General features: G+C 41.3%; 1 protein-coding gene across 3 annotated transcripts in view; it reads left to right on the plus strand.

Moving 5' to 3' along the window:
- gabra3 (gamma-aminobutyric acid type A receptor subunit alpha3) overlaps positions 1-22,708 on the plus strand; it is a 90,449-nt gene extending 67,741 nt beyond the window's left edge. For 2 of the 3 annotated variants that reach the window (XM_084564588.1, XM_084564586.1), the window contains 7 exons: positions 1,973-2,193; positions 7,968-8,050; positions 9,230-9,373; positions 12,436-12,588; positions 15,140-15,345; positions 22,199-22,237; positions 22,380-22,708. In XM_084564588.1, the coding sequence (XP_084420714.1) occupies positions 1,973-2,193; positions 7,968-8,050; positions 9,230-9,373; positions 12,436-12,588; positions 15,140-15,345; positions 22,199-22,237; positions 22,380-22,700 (1,167 nt within the window). In that variant the 3' untranslated portion in view covers positions 22,701-22,708. The remainder of the gene's footprint in view (positions 1-1,972; positions 2,194-7,967; positions 8,051-9,229; positions 9,374-12,435; positions 12,589-15,139; positions 15,346-22,198; positions 22,238-22,379) is intronic. The other variant, XM_084564587.1, reaches the window with a different exon arrangement.
- Positions 22,709-23,336: the final 628 nt, after the last annotated feature.

Here is a 23,336-nt window from a genome sequence, read left to right on the forward strand (position 1 = left end):
TAAATTACAGTTGTTTGCAACAGCAAATCCATTCATGATTCTCACTGCGATAAAAAAGACATTTGAAATCTACTGCTGGGTTGAAGCTCTGCTCTGTCTCCTCTGTCAAGGAGAAATCAATCACTCGGTCCCTGGAGAAACACCAGCTGGCATCTGAGCCCATTGTGCCATTTGGCCTTGTGTGGAGATTGACTATACTTTTCCTCATTCCTCATTTCGATCTTCAAATGAATTCCCTGTGTTTACAGGAGATTTCTGTCCAACGGATGGAAACAAATGATGGCTTCACCCCAGCTGGGCCAAGCGCAGTATTATCTGTTTATTCATCAATGGATGTCGTACTCTGATTCTGGCCAGATTTGGCATCTCTTAAAGAAAAGAATGATAGAACGATAGAACAAACTTCCTGGAGGTAAAAAGATGCACAAGACAAGGTCTCATAAATCCCAGTGTGTGTAGCATGTGTCCATGTGCGTGTGTGGTCATCAGTCTTTCTTGTGACACGGGAAGTCCCTAGTTGCCTGTACCGGGCACCTAATTTATGACCAACCTGAATGTGATATAATTAATGTGAAACAGACAAATTACTTTTTGACCTCAGTTTTTATCAGATTTGTCAAGATCTTAGACATTACTGAGCTGAGACTGCAATTAAATGAGAACAGTTATGAAGATCTGCTTTAAAGTAAGAAGAATGCGGTTGAGGGAAAGGTGTGTGTTTGTCCGATTTGTGCTTTCACGTGTCTTTGAGGATCTCTGTGGGATATATTAAGAGCACCGCTGTGAGGACAGCTGCAGCGTAACTGTTTAATAGTTCTGTAGGTTTACGGGCCATCAGGAGGTCACTTACATCAATTAAGAGGCGTCCAGCCAGCTTAGAGGAGCCCTGTTGATGTTTCTGAGTGGAAGTCTTATCCCCCTTCAGATGCGAATGATGATTTCCTGTTGTTAAAGCCCCAGAGAAATGACTTTATCAGGTTTTCCCTCGCAGAGCAGCCAGTTACAGTTCACTGGTGAGCACTGTGGTGTGCGAGCCCCTATCACCATACCAGCATTAAGCACAAAGTGCTGTACCAGACAGAAGCACATATGCAGCTGTGCTTTTATTGATCACCAATAACGTGTGCTGCTGTGTGAGATACAGACAGCTTCCTTCCATCTAACTCCGTTAAAACGGCTGCTCTCTATTTGCACAGCCGCTGTATCCAGCTGGAGAGGGAAAGCCGTTGCTAGGACACAAAGTCCTATTGAATGAATAATGTGAAATACATTCATTTTGACCGGCTACTTCCAGCATTCGCTTTAGTTTATTTAGTTTTTTTTTTTTTTTTTTTTTATGTGTTGGTGGCAACACGGGAAGACTTTGTTGCATATTAATAAAACATGAAACAGATGTATAACAGGGTTTCTTGCTGAGGCTCATTTGCCTCTTAGCCCATTGTTGGCCTTTCAAGTGTGAAAGATAAACAGAGTTGTAATTATATGATGCAAAAATGCATAACCTCACAATAACTGCTATGGTGTATGCATATTTGTTGCTACTTTGTTTACTATGAAAAAATATATACCTCTTTAATAATTCATAGGATGCTTTTCCAGTTTTACATTTAACATAGTTTTAGCATCCTCTGGGCAGAACAGCAGATGCTTCTAAAGGCAAATATGTGGACGTGTTGAAGCAGGAAATGCACAGATTTAAATAATAACATATTTATTTGATAATGGCTCCACTCATTCAAGCGTCGCCATAAGTCACTGGCTGAACACACACAATACCTGAGGCCCAGAACTGGCTCACCTTAACGGAATGCAGCCACGATAAATGTTATTATTTCCACTGCTCATCCTGCTTTGCCAAGCCAAAATGAAAAGGGGTCAATTAACGTAAAATGACACATGGATTACAGTACAATGTCCCACTTTTGCGAACTGTTATCTTGCTAACGCATTCTTCGTGCTCTCCTCTCTGCAGGAGTACACCATCGACGTCTTCTTCCGTCAGAGCTGGAGGGACGAGCGGCTGAAGTTCGACGGGCCCATGCAAGTTTTACCCCTCAACAACCTCCTGGCCAGTAAGATCTGGACTCCCGATACCTTCTTCCACAACGGGAAGAAATCGGTGGCCCACAACATGACGACTCCCAACAAACTGCTGCGGCTGGTTGACAACGGCACGCTCCTCTACACGATGAGGTGAGTCACTTTTGTGATTACTCCCGGGTCATCATGCTGGATGCTGGCCGTTCTGTGAGTCTGTTCAGTACAATAACGCCCTGAGGTATATACAGTACAGTACAGTACAGTTCACCATATTTGCTGACATTGGTTTTGATGTCATTATTTTGCAGGTCTTGTAAACTTAAGTACTAGATAAATAAAACAGAGACGAAATTATTAATCCATTGACTTGTTCAATTTTATTGTTGTAGCCCAAAGGTTCCTTTGTTCTCACTTCTCAAATTCCAATGGTTGCTTGATTTCATTAACAGTAAACTGGACATTTGTGTGTTTTGGTCAAACTAACGGTCAAGAACTACATCTGAAGATGTCCCCTGTGGCTCTGAAAAACTGTGAAGGATGTGTTTGACCATTTGGAACATTTTATAGACCATTTCAGTACAATCGATAAATTGCAGTTCTAGACCCGAGGGTTCGAGCAGATGGTGACTGAGATCACCGAAGTTCATCCAGTTCATCTCAAGGGGGGCATGTACTGTATGTCTGTGGCAAATTTCATAGCAGTTAGTAAAACAGTTGTTGGGACCTTTTGCTTGAACACGGAAATGCAATCTTCATGGTGGTGCATGAAGAAGTTATGGATAGCTGACGCACATGGATCACTTTTGCTCATTTTACCATTAAGAGCCAGACAGCTGACACATGATTTTCATTGTGTGAATGTCATGCCAAAAGTACACTTCAAATGGCATAAGCTAAGACATTTGTAGTCAATGAATATCATTGTTTATAGAACGAGAGCAAAAAGACTTTGATGTTGTCTGATCTAAATATCCCAATCAGCCTTCCCTTCAGCTTTTCAACATTGCCATGAAAAGGCTTGAAAAGAAATATATATATATATTTTTTTTTTATGATCCTCATCCACAAGGTCAGTATTGATTTCCAGACAATGAAATAGGGAAAGAATTTCATTTTGCATTCCCACATGAGTAGGTGTGACATGGTGGCAATTCTGCCAAGGCCAACAAAGACATCTGAGCTGTAGAGCAGCATTACAAGGATTGACATGTTTATATACCCAAGTCAATGTGCGGTAAGAAGATGAGTAAGCTGTATGATAAAGAATGGTAAACCTGTCATAAAATAAAACAAAAAGCCCTTTTTGGAACCAGATTACTGATGATGTTGCTATATCCTGTTTGAAGCTTTCAAACAGAACTCAGTCCACTGATTTTGGATAGCATTTTTGTTTATTCAGACCCTGCGGTTTATTTATGGGTTTAAAGCTACCAATTATTCTCCAGACCTTGTCTGTTTTAACTGATAAGTGTAACACCGTCTGATATGACTAATATGCAATTTCTGCTTTAAAGAACTTTCACTGTCCTCAGTTCATGCACTACTTCACCTTCATACAGAGCTTTTGCTGATTAGTTGAAAGGGACCTAAATGAACTGCATTGTTAGATTCACTGTGTAGCACTCCAAAGGAAAGGCTGATAACTTAAATTTGCACACTGCATAGGCATTAGGCTTTAGAATGTAAATCCATCTTACTGGAAGTTTAGTGTGGGGTGCGTCACCATAGCACCCAGCGTTGATTGGCACTTCTCCCTAAACAACTGCGTAAATCCATTTAATCAGCACGTCTGCAGCATCTGAACTGACAAATGCTGTGAAGGCCTCCACTCTGCAGGACTGCATCATTATTTTCAATTGAGGGAGCTGGTATTGTCTGTCAGTGCTGCTGCAGTCTTATTTTTGTCAGAGCATTTATCACTCACTCTCAGTTCACCTCAATTTAACTCAAACTCTTCGTGGTTTCTACAGCAAGTCTGCTTCCCTCATGGAGCCTAATAATTCATGAAACGCTGAAAATGCCAGCGTCAAATCGGACTTAACAGCTTATGAACCCACCCAAAACAAACACAATTGTTCGGTTATATTCAGAGATATCCAGCTCTGCGTGTTTAACAAAATCAGGGTGCACTGGACCAGTGAAGCAAGACTCACTCTGTCTAACTGTAGTTGAATCAATGCTGCCTTAAAACGCGTATTTAACATATTTAATAAATAACACTAAACTGTTCTTCATAACTTACAACTGATCTGGTTTTTTTGGCTAGGGATAGCAGGGTCAGTCACTTTTTCTTTTTTTTTTTTTTTTATATTTTTTTTGTGGGCTTTTGTTGCCTTTATGATAGACAGCTGAAGGTGGACAGGAAAGGGGGGCAGAGAGAGAGGGGATGACACGCAGCAAAGAGCCACAGGTCGGACTCGAACCCTGGGCTGCTGCATCGAGGACTCAGCCTCGGCACATGGGTCGCCAGCTCTACCCACTGAGCTATCCCAGCGACCCATGGGTCAGTCACTTTTTCAAATATCTCGACAAGTTTTTGATTTCTACTGAATATTGTGCAGACATTCATGATCCCCAGAGGATGCTGACTCTTGGGAAACCCTGAGTTTCAGAAGAGGCACCATGACGTTGACGCATTCTGGATTTTAGTGAAATGTTTTGACAGCTACTCAGTCGATTGCACTGAAATATGGTCTACACGTCCAGGATGAATCACAGAAATGTACACTAAATTTCCATATATTTTTGGTTTACGGCTATATAGCTCAACTCATTGCCACAAAATCTTGAACTAAACAGTTTGCTACTAGTGGATGTCCAAGGCTCTGATTACTTAGGTAACCTTCTTGTATATTTCCCACCCCAATGTCTCAGAGTGAAACAAACTGAACATAAAAATGCTGCTAGTGCATGGACGGAGCTAATCCTTCTTGCCGTCCTGACCTGAGGGCTCAAGCCCGCTATCAGCAGGGTGAATTTGGTGGTAGAAACTAAAGTCATGGACGGTGTTTCCTATAAACTGTATTAGATTCTCCCACTGGTTGTAGCCTCAATTGCATTGCCTCAAAGTTGAGAGTAACTTCGCATTGCCCAATGTTGTTTTCCTATAATCGCTACAACTTGCTAAATTGTATTGAAATTCAGTGACTTCTTGACTAGAACTAGTCAGTTCTATTTTTTTTCTGTGTGCACTTTGAAGACGATTAACACTGATTCCTGTAAAACATCAGCGTGGTAGAACTGTAAGACAGTTGACACATGACAAGGCATTACTGTGTCTCATTATGGTTGTAGACCAGTTTCTTTTATACCTAATGAAGTATTTTTTCATTGCACAGCCAACAACGTCAGCTTTCTATTTTGTGTTTGATCAAAGTAATTGTGATTCTGCTGTCTCCAATCTTTTTTTTTTATTTTTTATTTTTTCACATATCAGCCTATCACAGCCTAGCAATGAGATGAATGCCGTCAATTAGTTGCGGGTTTAAGTGCCGTATGATATGCAGTCGCGTGATGCTCGCGTTTGATTTCTGTTGCGTTGCATTAATTTGAGCAGTTTCTGGACCACTTATCAGTAATAAGGCAGCACCAGAGAGCAGCCAAGAGGGTGGGGAGAAAGAAACGGGCACATGCTGTAACGCTGTAAATACAACACAAAGAGCTAATTAGAAACGAAAACTTCTGTCTGAAGAAGCAGGACATGATCTTACAAGTTTTAATATTGTGGCTACGATTAACTTTACATGTGGAATTTCCTGCAACATTAAACAGCTTTTATATCATGGTGAAGACCAAGTGACTCTAGTCATTACATTACTTGTTTTATTATGCTCTTCATGGTACATAAAAGTTTATGAGACATCTGCGCATACTACCGAGCCACACAATGCATTACGCACTTTTGACTATAAAGTTTGACTAAAATATTTGTATCTCTTCTCGTGAATTGATTGTGACAATGTGATTTATATAAATGGAAATAAAAAGAGGAATGTGTCTGAAAACGGAATGATTACAACTTTATGGGCAACAGTGTATGTTATACAGTATATACAAGCAAGAAACTGTAGATAAGACATAAGACATTTATTTATCCCACGTATGGGAAATCTCCTTGTCACAGTAGCGCGGAATTTGGCAAAAAAATTGGCAAAAATAGATGTGCATGAAGCTACAGTACATTCACATTAGCTGACATGTTTTAGAAATGAGAATTACACATAAACTAATTACATTCCAATCCCTGTTGTTCAAATAACCCAGTTTTGAATTGATGCAGGGACTATAAATGCTGCAATAGAGGTACAATAACCCAGTTTGTGGTCCATTTATGAGGGACTCTGTCCATTGAAGGATGGCTTAATGGCTTGCTGTTTTGTTTGAGCTCAGAAAATGTAATCCCCACTTTGATTAAACGTGCACAAGCGAGATAATATGCACCATTTCTCTGTTTACTTAGAGGGTGTGTGTAGTAGCTCGGCCATCTGATCAAATGAAATAAACTCTGGAGATTCTTTTTTTCCTTGTCAGTCAGCTGTGTTGTCAGATTTGAGACGCAGGTTTGACAGATAGGGCACACAGTATGTTATTCAAACATACTGTGTTCGGATGCCTTAGTCTTGCAGTGTACTTTGATATTAAAGTGGCGATGATTTCAGTGTGTCTACATTTTGATTTGTGCAAATGCCAATCTCTTGCAATCTGTGGAAGACCTTTTGAGAATTTCATCTGGAGATCAGTCCTAATTTAGCTAGACAAACTGAACCCAATCAAACAAATGAAACAGAAATGTTATATTAGTGTATTTGTTTATTCAGAAAAAAATGCCAATATTACATATCTTTAACTTACAAGGGTAATTTCAAGGCCAAATTAGTTCAGAAGTGTTTCCAATCAATGGTATGAAACTCTGGGATTTGTCACTGTCTGATCTTCACAACTCATGCTTATGGAAGTGTGTGATGGCACGGACAAAGAAGCTTTCTGAGGACCTCAGAGAAGGAGTTGTTGCTGATCATCAGGCTGGAAAAGGTCGCAAAACCATCTCTAAAGAGTTTGGAAGCCACAAATCCACAATCAGACAGATTGGGACCAAATGGAGGAGATTTAACTGACTGTAAGCCCTCCACAGGAATGGTAAACCAACAAAAGTACTCCAACTGGAGCAAGAACATTTCTGCCCAACTGTAGTTGGGCACAACATCATGTGGACAAGCTTGTTTTGCTGAGTCTTGGCCAGGAAGGCTTGCCATCATTGATGGATGAATGAATTTTGAATTATATCAGTAAATTCTCATACCAGTGAAGAAAATGTCAGGACATCTGTCTGTGAGCAGAATCCTAAGAAAAACTGGGTCACGCAGCAAGGCAACGACCCCAAGCACACAAGTCGTTAAAGAAAGAACGGTTAAAGAAGAACAAAATGAATGTTTTGGAATGACCAAGTCAAAGTCCTGACCTTAATCCAATAGAAATGTTGTGAAAAGACCTGTAGCAAGCAGTTCTTTTGAGGAAACCCACCAACATGTCAGACCTGAGGCAGTTCTGTACTAAGGAATGGGATCAAATTTCTCCAAGCCAATTTAGAAGCAGTTACCGGAAACGTTTAGTTGCTGTTGTTGCTGCTCAAGAAGGTCACACTAGATACTGAAAACAAGGGTTCACATACTTTTGCAACTCAGATATGTACAAATGATCAATTTTCTTGAATAGATAAATGGACAAGTGCAATATTTCTGCCTCATTTGTTTGATTGGATTCTCTTTGTCTAGTTTCAGACTTTTCAGTCATTGTTATGCAGAAATGTAGATCATTCTGAAGGACGTAGGCACTTTTAAGGGCATAATGTCATACTGTTTTCGCAATGGTCGCTTGAAACACACTGCAGCCTGACCGGTGGAGTATTTTCTCTCCCTCTGCCCCCTCAGGTTGACCATCCATGCTGAGTGCCCCATGCACCTGGAGGATTTCCCGATGGATGCGCACGCCTGTCCTCTGAAGTTTGGAAGTTGTAAGTCAGTCCAGATGGTCACAATATAACAGCGTTTAATATAAAATCACACTACGGAAAGAGTGGTGATTGTTCTCAGTAGGTGTTAGGCACCTTTCCTGACCTAGAAAAACTTCAGAAGGCTCAAAGAGCAGTCACCGCTAGGAATATGATGCTGGGGGATAACTGTCAACACAGAAACAGTAGCCAAACACTGGCTTGAAGTGAAAGTTCCTTTGATAAAGATGAATAGCCTAAAAACGTCTATGTACGTATTTAACACACCAACTTGTGTATTGAAAGTAGGTTCAAGGCTCTTGTTGCAGAGAAAAGTGTTTCTGCATAGAATGAGGACCAAAGTAGTAACACAGTTAAAGGAGGAGGATCACTCTGCTGCATATTAGAGCTAGACAAATAAACTGTCTGATGAAGTGATGCACCCATCATGCCTAGTGTCTACTGTACAAGCCTGTGGGGGCAGTGCTATGATCTGGGGTTGCTGCAGTTGCTCAGGTCTAGGTTCAGCAACATTATGTGCCCAAAGAATGAGGTCAGCTGACTACCTGAATATACTGAATGACCAGGTTATTCCATCAATGGATTTTTTCTTCCCTGATGGCACGGGCATATTCCAAGATGACAATGCCAGGATTCATGGAGCTCAAATTGTGAGCATGAGAGCATGAGACATCATTTTCACACATGAATTGGCCCCCACAGAGTCCAGACCTTAACCCCATTGAGAATCTTTGGGATGTGCTGGAGAAGGCTTTGTGCAGTGGTCAGACTCTCCCATCATCAATACAAGATCTTGGTGAAAAATGAATGCAAACACTGGATGGAAATAAATCTGGTGACTTGTTCCATTGTTATTGATATATTTCAGTCTCTAAATCTGACCTACATTGCCATCCCATGTGATTATCAAAGAGAATTTCCAACACCTGAAATCTGATATCCGCATCATCCCAATCGATGGTGTGTTGTCAACAGTGTATACCTAAGAATGATTCATTCACTATGATATTGAAAATGACTCAGTCCTTTAAATCTTGAAATCAACTTTGCTTCTGAGCTTATCTCACCAAAGTAAATGTTGATCATCCGTTGTACAGCGTGGACAAATTACCATGTATTTTGATTTCCAATCTGTTTTCTTCAGTTTTTTTATTTTTTTTTTACTTTCTCCCTGTTGCCTAGACGCTTACACCAACAACGAGGTGATCTACCTGTGGACCCAGGGGGACGAAAAGTCTGTCGCTGTGGCGGAGGACGGCTCCAGGCTGAACCAGTACGACTTACTGGGACACGTCATTGGCAAAGAAACCATCAGTTCCAGCACAGGTAGTCTATACGCCACTCCTGGCCCAGATAGCAGCATAAAGTACACTTCAAATTAAATCAGATTTGGTGTGTTGGATCAGGCGAAAGGTTAGAGCCTAGGGCAAAAAAACACACCGCGTTGATCTTGCCTGCCTGCGGTACGCACAGGCTGGTCACCCTAGCAAAATTTCATAGCAGTTTAATGCACCGAATTCCATTTTCATGCAAGCAGTGAGAGAAAATTATCTTCCTTCCTTCCTTAAAATGTAAACTCTTAATAGTTTTCCTGCATATATTTTTCATTTTCTCTTTTGACATATACTGCCACTCCTGAGTGTTTTTCTGTAGCAGCAGTCTGCACTTTCCCCCACTTCCTGTCATTTTCAATTCAGCTAGCACAGGTCCATCAAAAAAAAAAAAAAAAAACCCCAACAATGACTATTTTCAGTTTTTAGGTAAACTATTCAGCACATTTAGAGAGATAATACGCAAAGGTGTGCCAGAGGTGAGAGTCTTCTTTCCATTACGTTTTGGGCCATAACCCCCGAGTCAACTTTAATAACCACGAAATTAAAGAAAATATCTCCCAGCCCCGGTTTTTGATTACATATTCATTTGATCTTCAAATCTCCTTGTCAGAGCCGTGGCAGAATCCTTTTATCTGTCGCACACAAAAACGCTTTTTTGGTTACTGTTATTTCTGGAGGCCTAAAAGCTTATGGCTGAACTTTAACGTAAAGAGAAGAAACGACAAGACAGGGGCTGGGTGCTGACATGAACCTCAGCTTGTGTGTTGTATCTTAATTATATTTATTAGTGACTATAATGCACAGGAAGTTGTGTTTCGTTAACATAAAGGAGAGTTTTGGAAACTTTTGAAACACGATCAGGCAAATTGCAAACCTAACGCAATCAATCACAGGCTTGTGTAACAGTGCAGACAACAAAAGCTAGTTTACAACTCTAGTGTTCTATTTTATCTCTGAAGCTGTTTGCTTGTGCAGCTCTCAGGAGATGAGCCACAGAGTTACAGAGATTTGTCAGAATTCAGCTACACTTGGCCGTGAAACTACTTTTCTGGATGGCACTCATTCTGTTTACTGCTTTCAAGCGTGTTGTTGAAATAACAGCGCTTGCTGAACTCTGCAGAGGATGCTGTCCTTAAACCCATTTTTATTGTCATTCCACTGGATGGGTTCAACTTACGTCAAGAGAATAGCTGAGGCACTTTGAAGGATCAAGATCAGCTGGAGTTTGCCTCAATTCAAGGTGGAGTCAATGGGACTCCTTTAATAAAACGCTTCACCTCATGAGTGTCAGGAAATCTAATTTTTTTTAAAAACTTTAAATCTAATGAACCATAGTGAGCAGAGGAAGTGGGAGGATTTGAGCCAGTTCAGCTCCGGTTAGAATCTGCTCAGAAAAAGCACCTCGGGGAACGGAGGGCTGTTTTTCTCATATCTTTGCAACGCAGATTGCAGGCATGGCAATGAGAGCTGGCGCTTAGAGGCGCTGTGAATTTGTTCATTTGCTGCCATCGGTGACAAATATCAAGGGGCTGACGCAGGTTCTTCACATCTAGAAATCTATAGGAAAATGTAAATGTGTGTTTAGTGGAATGTGCCACTGAAAATCTATAGTTTATAAATCAATGGCTGTAGAGTCAGGCTCTGAAAGCGGCGCACACTGTTCCCCTGGGTAAGACTACATGTGTCCACAGAGGAAGAATAAAGCAACCAACTTCTCAAAGCCACCTTTTGTAGATACAAGATGACTATTTACTTTAAAAGGAAGATGTTTGATGGAGCTATTCCAATATATCCATTCAAGTGAAAGTAAAATCAGTTGCTCATCTTAAATAATATTTGAAATAATTATTTCATCTTTGTGTCCTTAATGATGTTGAGAGAGGTTCACAGACATTTGAAACATTTCCACCTTGACTTAGAGCCAGATGTTGCATTAAGATCCGATCTGGGCTATTTGATTGCAAGTGGCTATCACAGGTATGTGAGCTCAGACCTGGCATTAACATGCGTCTCCAAAATGCATCTCTAGCATCTCAGCTTCGTACTCTGTATGCAGATAAACACTGGTATTATCTGAGGTGCAGTAGACAGCTGCTGTCTCTAATGGATCTCTACCGCTGCTCCAGAACCAAGAACAGCGCTGTTTTATGAGTGTGTGCCATGACTTTGGCGCACACGTTAAGTTATTATTTATTGATCTCTGCCCTGACGTTAGTTAGACCTGCACAAAACTCAGATTATACCTCCAACCCTGGAAGTTTCCACCAGTGACTGAGGAAATACATAACTTAACCACATGCAGCTCCTCATACATCAGTACATCAATAGTAACACAGAATCACACTCCTGTATGTATATAGGACCCCTATTGAGTATAGGAGGTCTTTAATGTGACTCAGGACAAATTGCGTTCACACTACCAAAGAAAATGCGGACACATGTGACCCAGACCACCTCCAAATGTGGTCACAGATAGGATCTCTCAAATGCAATCTCGATCCATCCTGAGGGTGTTCACATCTGTCTTTTATGTGATCGGAACGCCCAGATCGGATCTTATTGCAAGCTCTGGACAAGCCCATAGGTTGCTTCTTTTCCTTGACTCCTCAGTAAGTACTTTAAGATAAGATAATCCTTTATTCATCCCACAGTGAGGGACTTTGCAACAGAACAGCATCACCAAATCTGCACCAAAGGTGCCTAAGTCAGTTTAGTCATCTATCAGTTGACATGCAACTTCTTATGCTTCTCTGAATGGATGGAGGTTAATTATGTGACTAATGCAAAGTGCGCATACATCTTCAGTGGTATATTTCCTAGAACACAGCATCTTTTAACCAAAACTTTCTATGTTTTCATAATGGTTTAGTGGCTCATCTAAGGGGCCCGGGCACAATCCTCATGAGCTACTTTGATGATGCAAGTGTACATGTTAAAGTTAATTAATTTCTTTTGGAATACTTCAGCTCATGTTTCTCCCTAATGGGCACAGCTCTATTAATAATGCTAACCCTGTGTGTCTCTCTCCATCTCTCTCTGTGTTTCTGTCCCCAGGAGAATATGTAGTGATGACAACATATTTCCATTTGAAACGGAAAATTGGCTATTTTGTGATTCAAACCTACCTTCCCTGCATCATGACTGTCATACTGTCTCAAGTCTCCTTCTGGCTAAACAGAGAATCGGTTCCTGCGCGCACTGTATTTGGTGAGTGCCATCTTGTGTTTTGGCTCAAATGAATGATTAATTTAACAGGTCAGACTAATTGCAAGGGCGGGGCTTTTAAATTATGATGTAAGAGCAAAACAAATGAGGAGAAGAAGAAGTTGGTGCATTAAAACTTCCAGTACCACTTACTTTAAAATGCAGAAACATAGCTTGGTGCATTCAGGTACACGTGAGCATGGAAAGTAATTATTTTTTCCCCAAACCTTTTGTCAGAGTATTGATTTGATCCTATTTCTGTAACTTTTGACATTAATTAATCAGAGATAGTTGGAGGTGGGTCGACCCACCCCATCCAAGTAGTGAATCCCTGGGTGGATTCCCAGCCAGCCGGAAAATCTGCTGCATCTGGATGAGAATACCTAACTGATCTGAACAACCACTCAGATTTGAAGTGGTACTACTTAATGAGCAATAGCTTATTTAGAGAGAACCATGGCTATCTCTTTTAACAACCAAGAGAATCCCGCTTAAGTTTCCATGGATTCTTAATTGCAAAATAATTTATAAAAATATACAAAGAAATGACAGGAAATCAGATCATCTGTACTTATCATCAGAAGACCAAATCATAGCTCTATCTAACAACGAAATGTTAATAAATATTGTAATGTGCTATGAATAATGATACATTCAATTCGTCCATCCACTGCTCTTCATCATAAGAACATTGTGTCTGCTTGGATCACGCTGCACTCCATGAAGATGAAATGATTTTCCCTTCCCCTCGAATAATGTGAGTGAAGTGCCCTTTAATCTGTAGTTCTTGAATAATTAGCGCTTTGATTTGGGGCTGAAGCATGCGCGTACGTGCAGTAACGTGCAATGTGAACGGCTGGTCAGATAGGAAAACTGTAGCCTATGTGTCCAGTAAACACCGCATCTCTTTCACTTCTAAACAAAGACATACACACGCCCTCGAGTACATTTTCTATCAAGAGAGGAAATCATTTCATTTACACAAGAAATCCAATCCTCAGAGAACATTAGGAGATTGTAGTTGTAGTCAGTTTCGTTTTTCCAGGGGAATGACTGAAACATTTACTACTAAGGACACAGCTCCAGTGCTGCATTTTTTGTTCTAAGAATCAGACGGATCTAATGAAATAACTTTCTCTTCTCTTATGTGTCCTCTTCTGTTATAACAGCCATTAGCAACTACACTGATTTATCCTTTTTGTTCCCTGCTAGGCTTTTATGTTGTATTTTACAGGCACGGTAGTGAAATAGTTCTTGATTTATATCTGGATTTTATTTAAGATTGTTAATATTGTTACTGAAAGCACCTTCATGTCCTCAATTTATCCGACAGCAATTAATCACTGTGCCAGCAAAGCCTACTCTCTGTGCAGATGAATATAATTAAACTGAAACATGGCGCACAGTCAAAATGCTGCAATACAGCCCCGTTATGCGAACTGCATTACCTGAAAATCAATCAATCTCTGTCCTTGAAGGGAATAGTTACCAATCAGTCTTTTTGTCTCGGTTTCTAATCTCTCGCGCATGACTCTCTGAAATGAGTTGACCTCCCCGTTCTCTAACAGTGTACCCTTTTAGAGCCTGTGTATCCGTCTTTTATCAGATGAGATAGGCTGGAACAGATGATTGTTTTCATGTGGTTGGATGGGCGACCATTGCCCGAGCCTCCTTTCATCCCCAGAGGGAATGTGAAATGATCTGCAACGTTTTTTACTCCAGGAGACTAATTTCCAGATTAATTAATTTCACTAGGTGGAGGCCTGCTGTTCATTTTTCACATAGGATTTCATTTTAAATTTTCATTATGGATAACATTTGCTCATAATCCTGCCACTGAGATGGTTTGCACTAAATGTATGCAGGGCCATTTCCTGTCTGTCTTTGTAAAAAAAAAGGAAAGTTAGATCTTTTTACAACTTGGGTCTTGTCGACATGGTTTTTAATTAACTATTGTTTGCAGTTTATTTTTTAATGTAGATAGCTTGGACTTTGCAGCTACATTTTACAAGATCTGCTGATGCCAGAAACACATGCGTCAAACTGGTTAAAAAAAACAAAAAACAATTAGAGCTCAAACACTGCATTGAGAAGCTAGTCGCTCTGAGTTTGAACCTACAACACTGACTCAGTGTACTCACAATGTTTATGCACCACTGAATTGTGTCAGCAGTATGAGGCTCAACTTTCTGATTTCATATAATAGATTATGTAACGCTCTGCAATGCAGTGGACCGGACCGTCAGTTTTAATTTGTAACTTTAAACTTAAATCTAACTTCAAGCCCAAAAAGCAATTTATAATATTGATTCGAAATAAACTATTTAGACCCATCTAAAGTTTCTGCTTGGTAGTGGTGGTAGACACATTTTCTAAGCTGCACACTGCCTTCTCTTTTTCCTAAATCTCTAGAGGGAAGCTGGTAAGTAAAAAGTTATGAGAACTGAGAGCCATGACGGCAAAGCCCAAAGCAAAATTAGACTCAAGTTGTAAAAAGCTTTCCTTTCATCAAAAGTAAGAGCCTGTTTACTGATCTTTTTCATTCTATCCTCAGGGGTCACCACTGTCCTAACCATGACCACCCTGAGCATCAGTGCTAGAAACTCCCTTCCTAAGGTGGCCTATGCCACTGCCATGGACTGGTTCATGGCCGTGTGCTATGCCTTTGTCTTCTCTGCCTTGATTGAGTTTGCCACAGTCAACTACTTCACCAAGCGCAGCTGGGCATGGGATGGGAAAAAAGAGGGCATGGAAATAAGGGTGAGTGATTCTCGTTTGCTGCTAAAACTATTAATGTATATGTCGCACCTGCACTCTCGATTCACCCAAGTGCACAAACACACTTCGACACGTTAGTGCAAGATGGTCGTCCTCTGCTTTTTCTTGCTTATTACTCTCCAAATTAATGACTTGATAACATTGTTAAAGTGCGCCAAGTTGCTCAGAAAATCATTCCACACCAGAGGAGCGGTGAGGGTAAATGGCATTTTGGAAACACTGATAGAAAGTTCCCTCTCTTTAACGCAGCCCGGACTACTCTATAAAGACTATAAAGAGAGCTTTTATTTATTCATCACCAGCCAAATGGAACAAGGACAGTAGGGCGGAACAGTGAGAGCGGAAACAGAGGTAAACTCCCTGAGACACTGGCCCTGATTTACGCTGGCAGCATATGTTCAACTCTCACCCTGAAGTCAGTCAAGACCCATTCTCTCCAGAATAAAACAGCCTCCTTACATCTAGATTTAATCCTTGTAGGGCGCACTGATTAAAAAGTGAGTGTGCCATATTGAGTCACCCAAGGTTGACTTTCTTTTATAGAAATCTAATAAATCACAACTTACAGATTTTTAATTTGTCACTAGTCTTGGCTGCTTCGAGGATAGTGGACAGGGGCTGAGAATACAGTGAATTAAAGACTTGTACCAAGTATTTTAGCACAGAGTTGCTCTCTGTGCTTGACCCCATTTAAAGGATGACGGTTTTATTTTGAGGGTACAGCCAAATGTGGATGCAGGGGTCCAAGCAAGTTGCTTTTCTCTGGAAACTGTGATATGCTCACTTAAATAAGGCCTGATGTGTGTCTCTAGATAACCCCAAAGCTTAAAATTATCACGCTCTCTGTGATGTTTTATAACTGATCACATCACATAAAAAGATTAACGGCAGGGGATGGTATCACAGCAGGCTCAGAGATGCAATGAGGAAAATTTAAGCACTTGGTCCTGTGTTGTGTTGGATGTATGAAACCCCCATGTTTCTCACAATTTAGCTACAGCATTTGCTTCAAAGCTTCATTCGTTCCATGTGTGTCACATAAATAACAGAATCAGGTGTGGATGCTGTTGTTTGACTGACACTGATGAGAAATCCACCATAAAATGTAATACGATTTCCTCTTTAGATGTACATCTATCAGTTAATAATGGCGGTTTGTCTGGGTGTGTTAAGATCAGTTACATGTCCTTGTCATTTTTATGGTGTTATAATGTCGGACACTCATGTTGGATATGGTAAGTGTTTGAAACCTTTAGGTGAATGTATATAAAATTGCTCCCAGCAAGTGAAAATTCAGACAGATTCGTTCTGTCTCGATTTTCCTTAAAGGACCAGTGTGTAGGACTTGGTGCCACCTCTTGGTGAGGTTGTAGACTGCATGTAGGAGAACCGACAGTGGCCACCACTTCATTGGAGCTATAGGGCTTAATCATTGCTGTAGAAATATGACAAGCACCATGTAAGGACTCATCCTAAGGTTCTAAAAAAAACAACGATTCATCCCAGGTCACTCTAAAGAAAGAATAACTAGGAATACTATATTCCGTTTCCGCTAATAGGACACTCACACTGAACCTTTTAACAAACATAAGTCAAATCCTCCATGTGTGTCTTTTGTTGATAAGGTTGTGGTCAAGATTGTTCAGTAGGTTGTTGGTTTGGACAAGTTCCAATGTATTCAAGAAGTTGACATTTTGAGTAAAAAAATGAGAAAAAGAATATAATCATGCTACTGTCTTTGTAGCTAGCAGAAGTATGAGAAGGGACAGCCAATCTGTATGTCCCATTTGACAAAGCCCTTATCAAAAAGACAGTACAACCACCAGAGGTAGACCATCAGGACAGGCAAGCCAAGCCGTTGGGCCTTGTGATAGAAAAGAGAAAGGAGGCCCCTAAGGTGGCTACCTTTCGGTATATTTTGCAATGACAATCAAAAACCCCTTTTTATAAACTGCACTGAGGCACTGGGGGTTTGTCTGGGCCTGCAAATACCTAGGATCGCCACTGGTTAAAGACAGGCAAAATGCAAATTATGCTGTAACTATGCCTTAGCCTATTTGTTTATTTCAAATTGATTAAAACCCATTATCGGTGGCAATATGTCAAAAGTAAAACAACATTAGTAAAATGGCCATGTAAAATATAAGACTCACATATAAAATATTATGGAACTGTCCTGCCGTGATAAATGGTGGCTAGGTAAATGCTCTTCCATCAGCATCAGACACAACACAAGGAGAGACGTATTTCTTCTGTGACAGACAGTGCCACAAATCTATTTTCTGCGACTAATGTACAAACTGTTTGACACAATCAGTACAGCCTTTTCTTTTTTTCATGCCGCTTGACATTTGGTCCTCGGAGTGATTGGCAGAAATGCATATTGCTGCCACGGAACTTTGCAGTCGGTGAGGATAATTTGCAGCGTTACATAGCTGCAGAGCGGAGGGTTTTTTTTTTCTTTTTCTTTTTTTCCCCTTTTGATGGCTTGTCCTAATGGCAACAGCCTGGGCTGCGTTCTCAGGGGCTGTGCTGAGCATGCAGTTGTCATGATAGATAAAAAAGAATGGGGTCACAGAGGGGAAACACGGCACACACTCCCTGCTAGAATGAGCTACTGGAAAGCAAAGCGATTGCGCTTCACATATTTTTTTTCCTTTTGACATGTTTAGAAAAGGAAAACAATATTATAGGAGGACAAATTTGCTTTACAGAGGTTTTTGCAAATATAGTCCCCAGTCATCAGAGGTAGGGTTTCAACCGCTGCTCCTACTGGAACCAAACAATGACTTCATCAGCTCCAGGCTTCTTCTTCTTAAGGTCTCTAATGGTGAGCTGTAGAGAAGTCTATGTGCAATAATTTACATTGCTGGTCATGGTGCTTCTGTGCCATTTTCTTCCATTCTTGTCACCTAACATTCTGTTCGACAAGCAATCTACCACTAATTAGTTCTCTCTTGGTGTAAGGTGTGCTTACTACAGAAATTAGACGGTGGGGAGTTTGGTTGGAATGAAAGTCTGCGTATTCTTGGCACCATGTGACACCACTGCGTTAGATATTATGTGCTATTTTCTTCAGCAGAGGCAGCAGCACTGGCTGATTTTGCAGTGTGTTTCTCTGCTGGAGCCACCGTCTCACGTGCGTCTGCAGCTGCAGCACAAAAGATTACATCTACACACATTTCAACACAATCATTTCTTACAGAGCGCAACCTGTCATCGTCACTCCTAGCAGCTGCATGTCAGTGTGACAATTCTGCTCGACTGAACAACGGAGGACTCGCTACCGCTGTCTATTAGGGAAACAAAACTTAACTTAACACGAGAAGTTTCACAAAACAAAGTTGAGCTTGTGGCATTAGCTTTTTGTGCTTTGGCGTTGAACATTTGCCTCTTTGGAAGCTTCATCTGACTGTTCCAACCAGGAATAACATAGCAAGATGAAGTGGTTGTTACTGATTAATCACCCTTAAAGGGGAATTACCGTTTTTTACAACCTGGACCTTATTTCTAGCATAAAATACGATAGTTTACTAACCCACACTAACGTGTCATTTGGAATCGTTCGGACGATATTTAGATCCGCATACATCCATATAGTGGGAGTGACTGGGGCACCAAAACGCAGCCTCTAAATAACGCAATATCTGCCGCGAAACTCATTCATTCCACCAATATTTTGTTATGATACGCTAGTGCTGTTCCCCATTGAGTCCGGAGTTACTTGTTACCTATTCGCGGACGTGTAGCGGTTTGTTGTTCTTTGGCTAGTTGTTCCTCTCTCTGCCTCCGCATTCTCTTTTCAACAAGCTCATCCGTATACTCTGGCTAAAAACGGTAAGGTTAGTAGGTCAATCTACAGACCCCAGATGATGATACCAGGTAACTCCAGACTCAACGGGGAATAGCACTAGTTCATCATAACAAAATATTGGTGAAATGAACAAGTTTCGTGGTAGATAATGCGTTATTTAGAGGCTGCGTTTTGGTGCCCCAGTCACTCCCACTATATGGATATACGCGGATCTAAATATTGTCCGAACGACTCCAAATGACACCAAAGTTATATGGGTGAGTAAACGATCGTATTCTATGCCAAAAATAAGGTCCAGGTTGTAAAAAACGGTAATTCCCCTTTAACCATACTTTGATTGAAATATTAGCATAGGCATGACTGGATGCAAGGTTTTGCACTAGAAGTATAAAGCTGGGTTTTATATCTACACTGAGCCTATGCCTTTGTGAGCAAAAACTCTTGTGCGCTGGTGTGTCTGCATCGCTTTGTTCCCATTCTTCATACTGTGGCGACTGGAACAGAGAAGATAGTGGTGGAGTTGAAGCTGTCAAATGTTGAACGAAATTTTCCTTAAATCGCTGCATTGGAGCAAATGGTGTGTCTGAGAACTAACCAAGGCAGAAGATGGGTGAATTTTTTGTGCTTGTCCGGCCACTGAGAGAAACACATCAGAGTTGTTGCAGCCTGCATCACCGTGAACTGTGGTTACATTTGTGGGGAGGCACAGGAGAGCCTAAGGCATGGGGTAGTGTGACTAGCCTGACAAATTAGGCTAACAAGTTAGCTTAGTCAGAAAAGCAGATGCATTAGGGAAAGAGTCAGAGTCAGTTAATAATAAGCAGACAAAGGAGAAACAAAAAACAGGTGGAGGGGATGCATAAATGTTTGTCAGAAGCAGCTCTTCATTGATTTGGGGATTTTTATTTGTGTTTAATTAACACTGGCTGACAGGTAATCTGTATCACAACCTGCAGTGACGAGATCAAGCTGAGGCCACCTCCACAACGACCACATTTCCAAAACAATTTGGCATAGCGAGTGCCACATCAAAGCTACACACACACACACACACACAGGGACATTGCGGCTCCCTATACGCAATCTGCAGTCACACACCCAAATGCTCACATACTCGAGGCTATTAAATATGCCAACACCTCATCTTCAGTCTTAGAGAGGGACAGACTGTCACGGGGTTCAGTTCCACGCACACATGCACACGCTTGAGCTCCAAACAGCAGGACACAGCGAGGCACAATTAGCCTAAGGATACTTAATCACTCTCATAAAGAAATTCTGATGCAACAATTTGCACAAGTTCCAAAGACAAGGTCAATGCATGGTACTTGTGGGGGTATTTTTGCCTGCAGCTAGCTAAATGACTTTGAACAGTGGACAAGACGCTTTGGCCGGAAGTAAATTATATGCTGTGTCACATTAGGTTTGTAGGAACATGCATACAGCCCAATGCCACATGCAGTTTCCCCAATAATTAGACCATCTAATTTACTGCAGAGGACAGCCCAGCTAAATAACAGAAAATTACTTCGCAAGCTTGGTAGTCAGGTTACCGTGCGGTCCTATGAGAAGAAGAGTTAGGGCGTCCATGATTAAGGTCATATGACGCATCATTTGTTTTTCCTGCTGACGCAAGCTGTTAACTGTGATGGAGTAGGAAGAATCGATATCATGGAAAAGCTTCGAGTTATCTGGGGGCATCAGTGTGACTTTCTTTCTCTCTGTTCAAACTGACTTGTGATTGCAGACCCTTCAGGCAGTGGGTCACCGTTCCTCAGTTCAAAGCAATGAACTGTCAGCAAGCTTTGTTAGCTCGCCGTCGTCGCAGAGGGGCTTGAAGGATCATGCTCATCCTGTTCTACTCACTTGAGGAGAAAACAGACTTATCTCCTCGCCCGTGCTTTTTCCATCACCTTGGACGATTGTCTGAAAACTTAAAGCATCTGACAATACAGAGTATGTGCAGCGAAACTGCGCTATTGTCTCCATTTCTGAGTTTACGTGAATATTGAGGATAAAGACCAAACAAACCATTTGGTGATGAGCTGTGCACTGAAAGAGATCCACCGTGAAGCATTTTGGAAGAGGGGACATTAGTTATGCTAATTAAAGAGACGGAGTGAAGGGAAAAGGAAGGAAAAGGGAAATTAAATGAAGCTGAAAAAGTAGAGCAAAAATTAAAACTGGGCTCAAAGCTGGAGAGAAAACAGAGAGCTCTGTGAAGTGAGGCTCCCTGTTACATGACACACACTGCTGTTTTTTGCCGCAGATCTTAAGGTGGCCACAGAGGGGATGAACGGCGTGGGGGAAATTACAATGGTACAGACTCACGCGCTGAATGCCACACAGGAAGCTCTGGCCAGTAATCAATCCTAGTGTCCAGCGTGTTCTCCCTCATCTGCTGTGCGATGTACTCTGCGAGGCTGACAGGATCCTCCAGCGATGCGAGTTTAGTTATCTAAGAGCACCAATTTGACAAATAAAACTCTGTGTCCCTGTGAGATTTCAATATGAGAGGCAGTCTAATGATTTCTCTCTAGTGGTGCAGAGACAGCAGTCTCTTCAGCCAGCTTTATCACATGCAGCCTTTGTCGTGTTTGTTTTATCGCAAGCTGTTTGCCTGAAGAGGCCTGGCTGCTCTCATTGATACAGTCTGTCAGACATGTTTTCAGGCACTATTGTTTTGCTTTGTTTCTAATCCTGCTCTGTGCTGCTACTGCTACTGTTAGCAAGCATCAGATGCCAGTCCAGCCCGGTTCTTCAGCGATGCAAAACAGAACTGTTCCACTCTTAATTTTCCCAGCCTGATCATTTTGTCATGATTTTTTTCTTCTTTTTTTTGTATCAAGGCCTTTTTCTTTCTGGCCGTCCAGATTTGTATGATGCAGATTTGATTAGAGAACATCAATAGTGTAAAATGTTCAAAAGTACTTCCAGCTAGATACTGATGAATAGAGTATGTAAGTTGGGTAATTTTAATATAATTGGTAAACTTTTTTTCTTTTCTACTTTTCTTTTCAGGAACCGTTTCAGGCTAACATGGCCAGGATTAAAGATATGGTTAGGCTTTTGTTTTGTTCTTGTGTGTGTCGTGTCTCGTGGTGTTGCTTCTATTTCCTCTTTATGAGTTCAAATGGAAGTATTGTTGAGTCTGGTGCTTCTCTCCTGACAACCTTTACTTTATTGCCTTCTTCCTTTTCAGAGAAGAGAATCTGCGACTTTGTCCAAAAAGGCAAACAACACCTTCAACATTGTCGGGACCACCTATGCCATCAACGTAGCTAAAGACCAAGGTTTAACGACCATTTCCAAGAGTGCCACGGGAGCATCAGCCAAACACCCCTACCTGCATAAAATGGACGACCCCTACACGGAGGCCAAGAAGTCCTACAACCGCGTCAGCAAAGTGGACAAGATATCACGCATCATCTTCCCAGTTCTCTTCTTCATCTTCAACTTAGGCTACTGGGCCACGTATGTCAACAGGAAGCCTGCCATCATGAAGGCAAACAACCAAAACTGAGTTTGACCAAATGCTAGGCTTGATCTTGTTCCGCTCCGAAGGGTAGACAGATTTGCAGGAGGCCAAGTCCATTACATCTTATCGTGTGTGTATGTGCGTGCGCGCATGTTTAGTGTGTCTGTTTTTTCTTAAACGTTTGATATTTTGCACGTCTGTATAGATGGAAGGCAAATGTGAACATCCAGTAGATTTACATGTTGTAGTGGACATTGGAGGAAGCACATTCTCACGTCAGTTTGTGTCTGTGTAGCATTTCTTTTCTCCCCTCCACACTTAGCTCTGGCCCTGTTCCCTGTCGTGAATATCCTTCACTGTATCTCGATCGCTTGCTGTTTCATGGAGTAGTCAAATTGTGTTTTCACCATGTTTTGACATGTTTGCGCTTTGCTTATAATAAGTTACAGCAAGCATGCGTTTGAAGTTCCCATTGTAGCTCATTACCAGTGATAAGGCTTTGACACATCCATCGAGTTGGCAACATGCATGCACACAGACGCACGGTGATGCATAAGAAACCGGCGGCAGAGCCATTCGCTGGTCGCTTCGCCATGCTCTGTTAGCTGGGGGCCGCTATAGTTCCATAGGAACATCATTAATAATTGTCAGTGTCTGGCCTTCAGCTCACGGTGAATTTCA

The sequence above is a fragment of the Chelon labrosus genome (assembly GCF_963514085.1).
Source record: "Chelon labrosus genome assembly, chromosome: 17".
Lineage (NCBI taxonomy): Eukaryota > Metazoa > Chordata > Actinopteri > Mugiliformes > Mugilidae > Chelon > Chelon labrosus.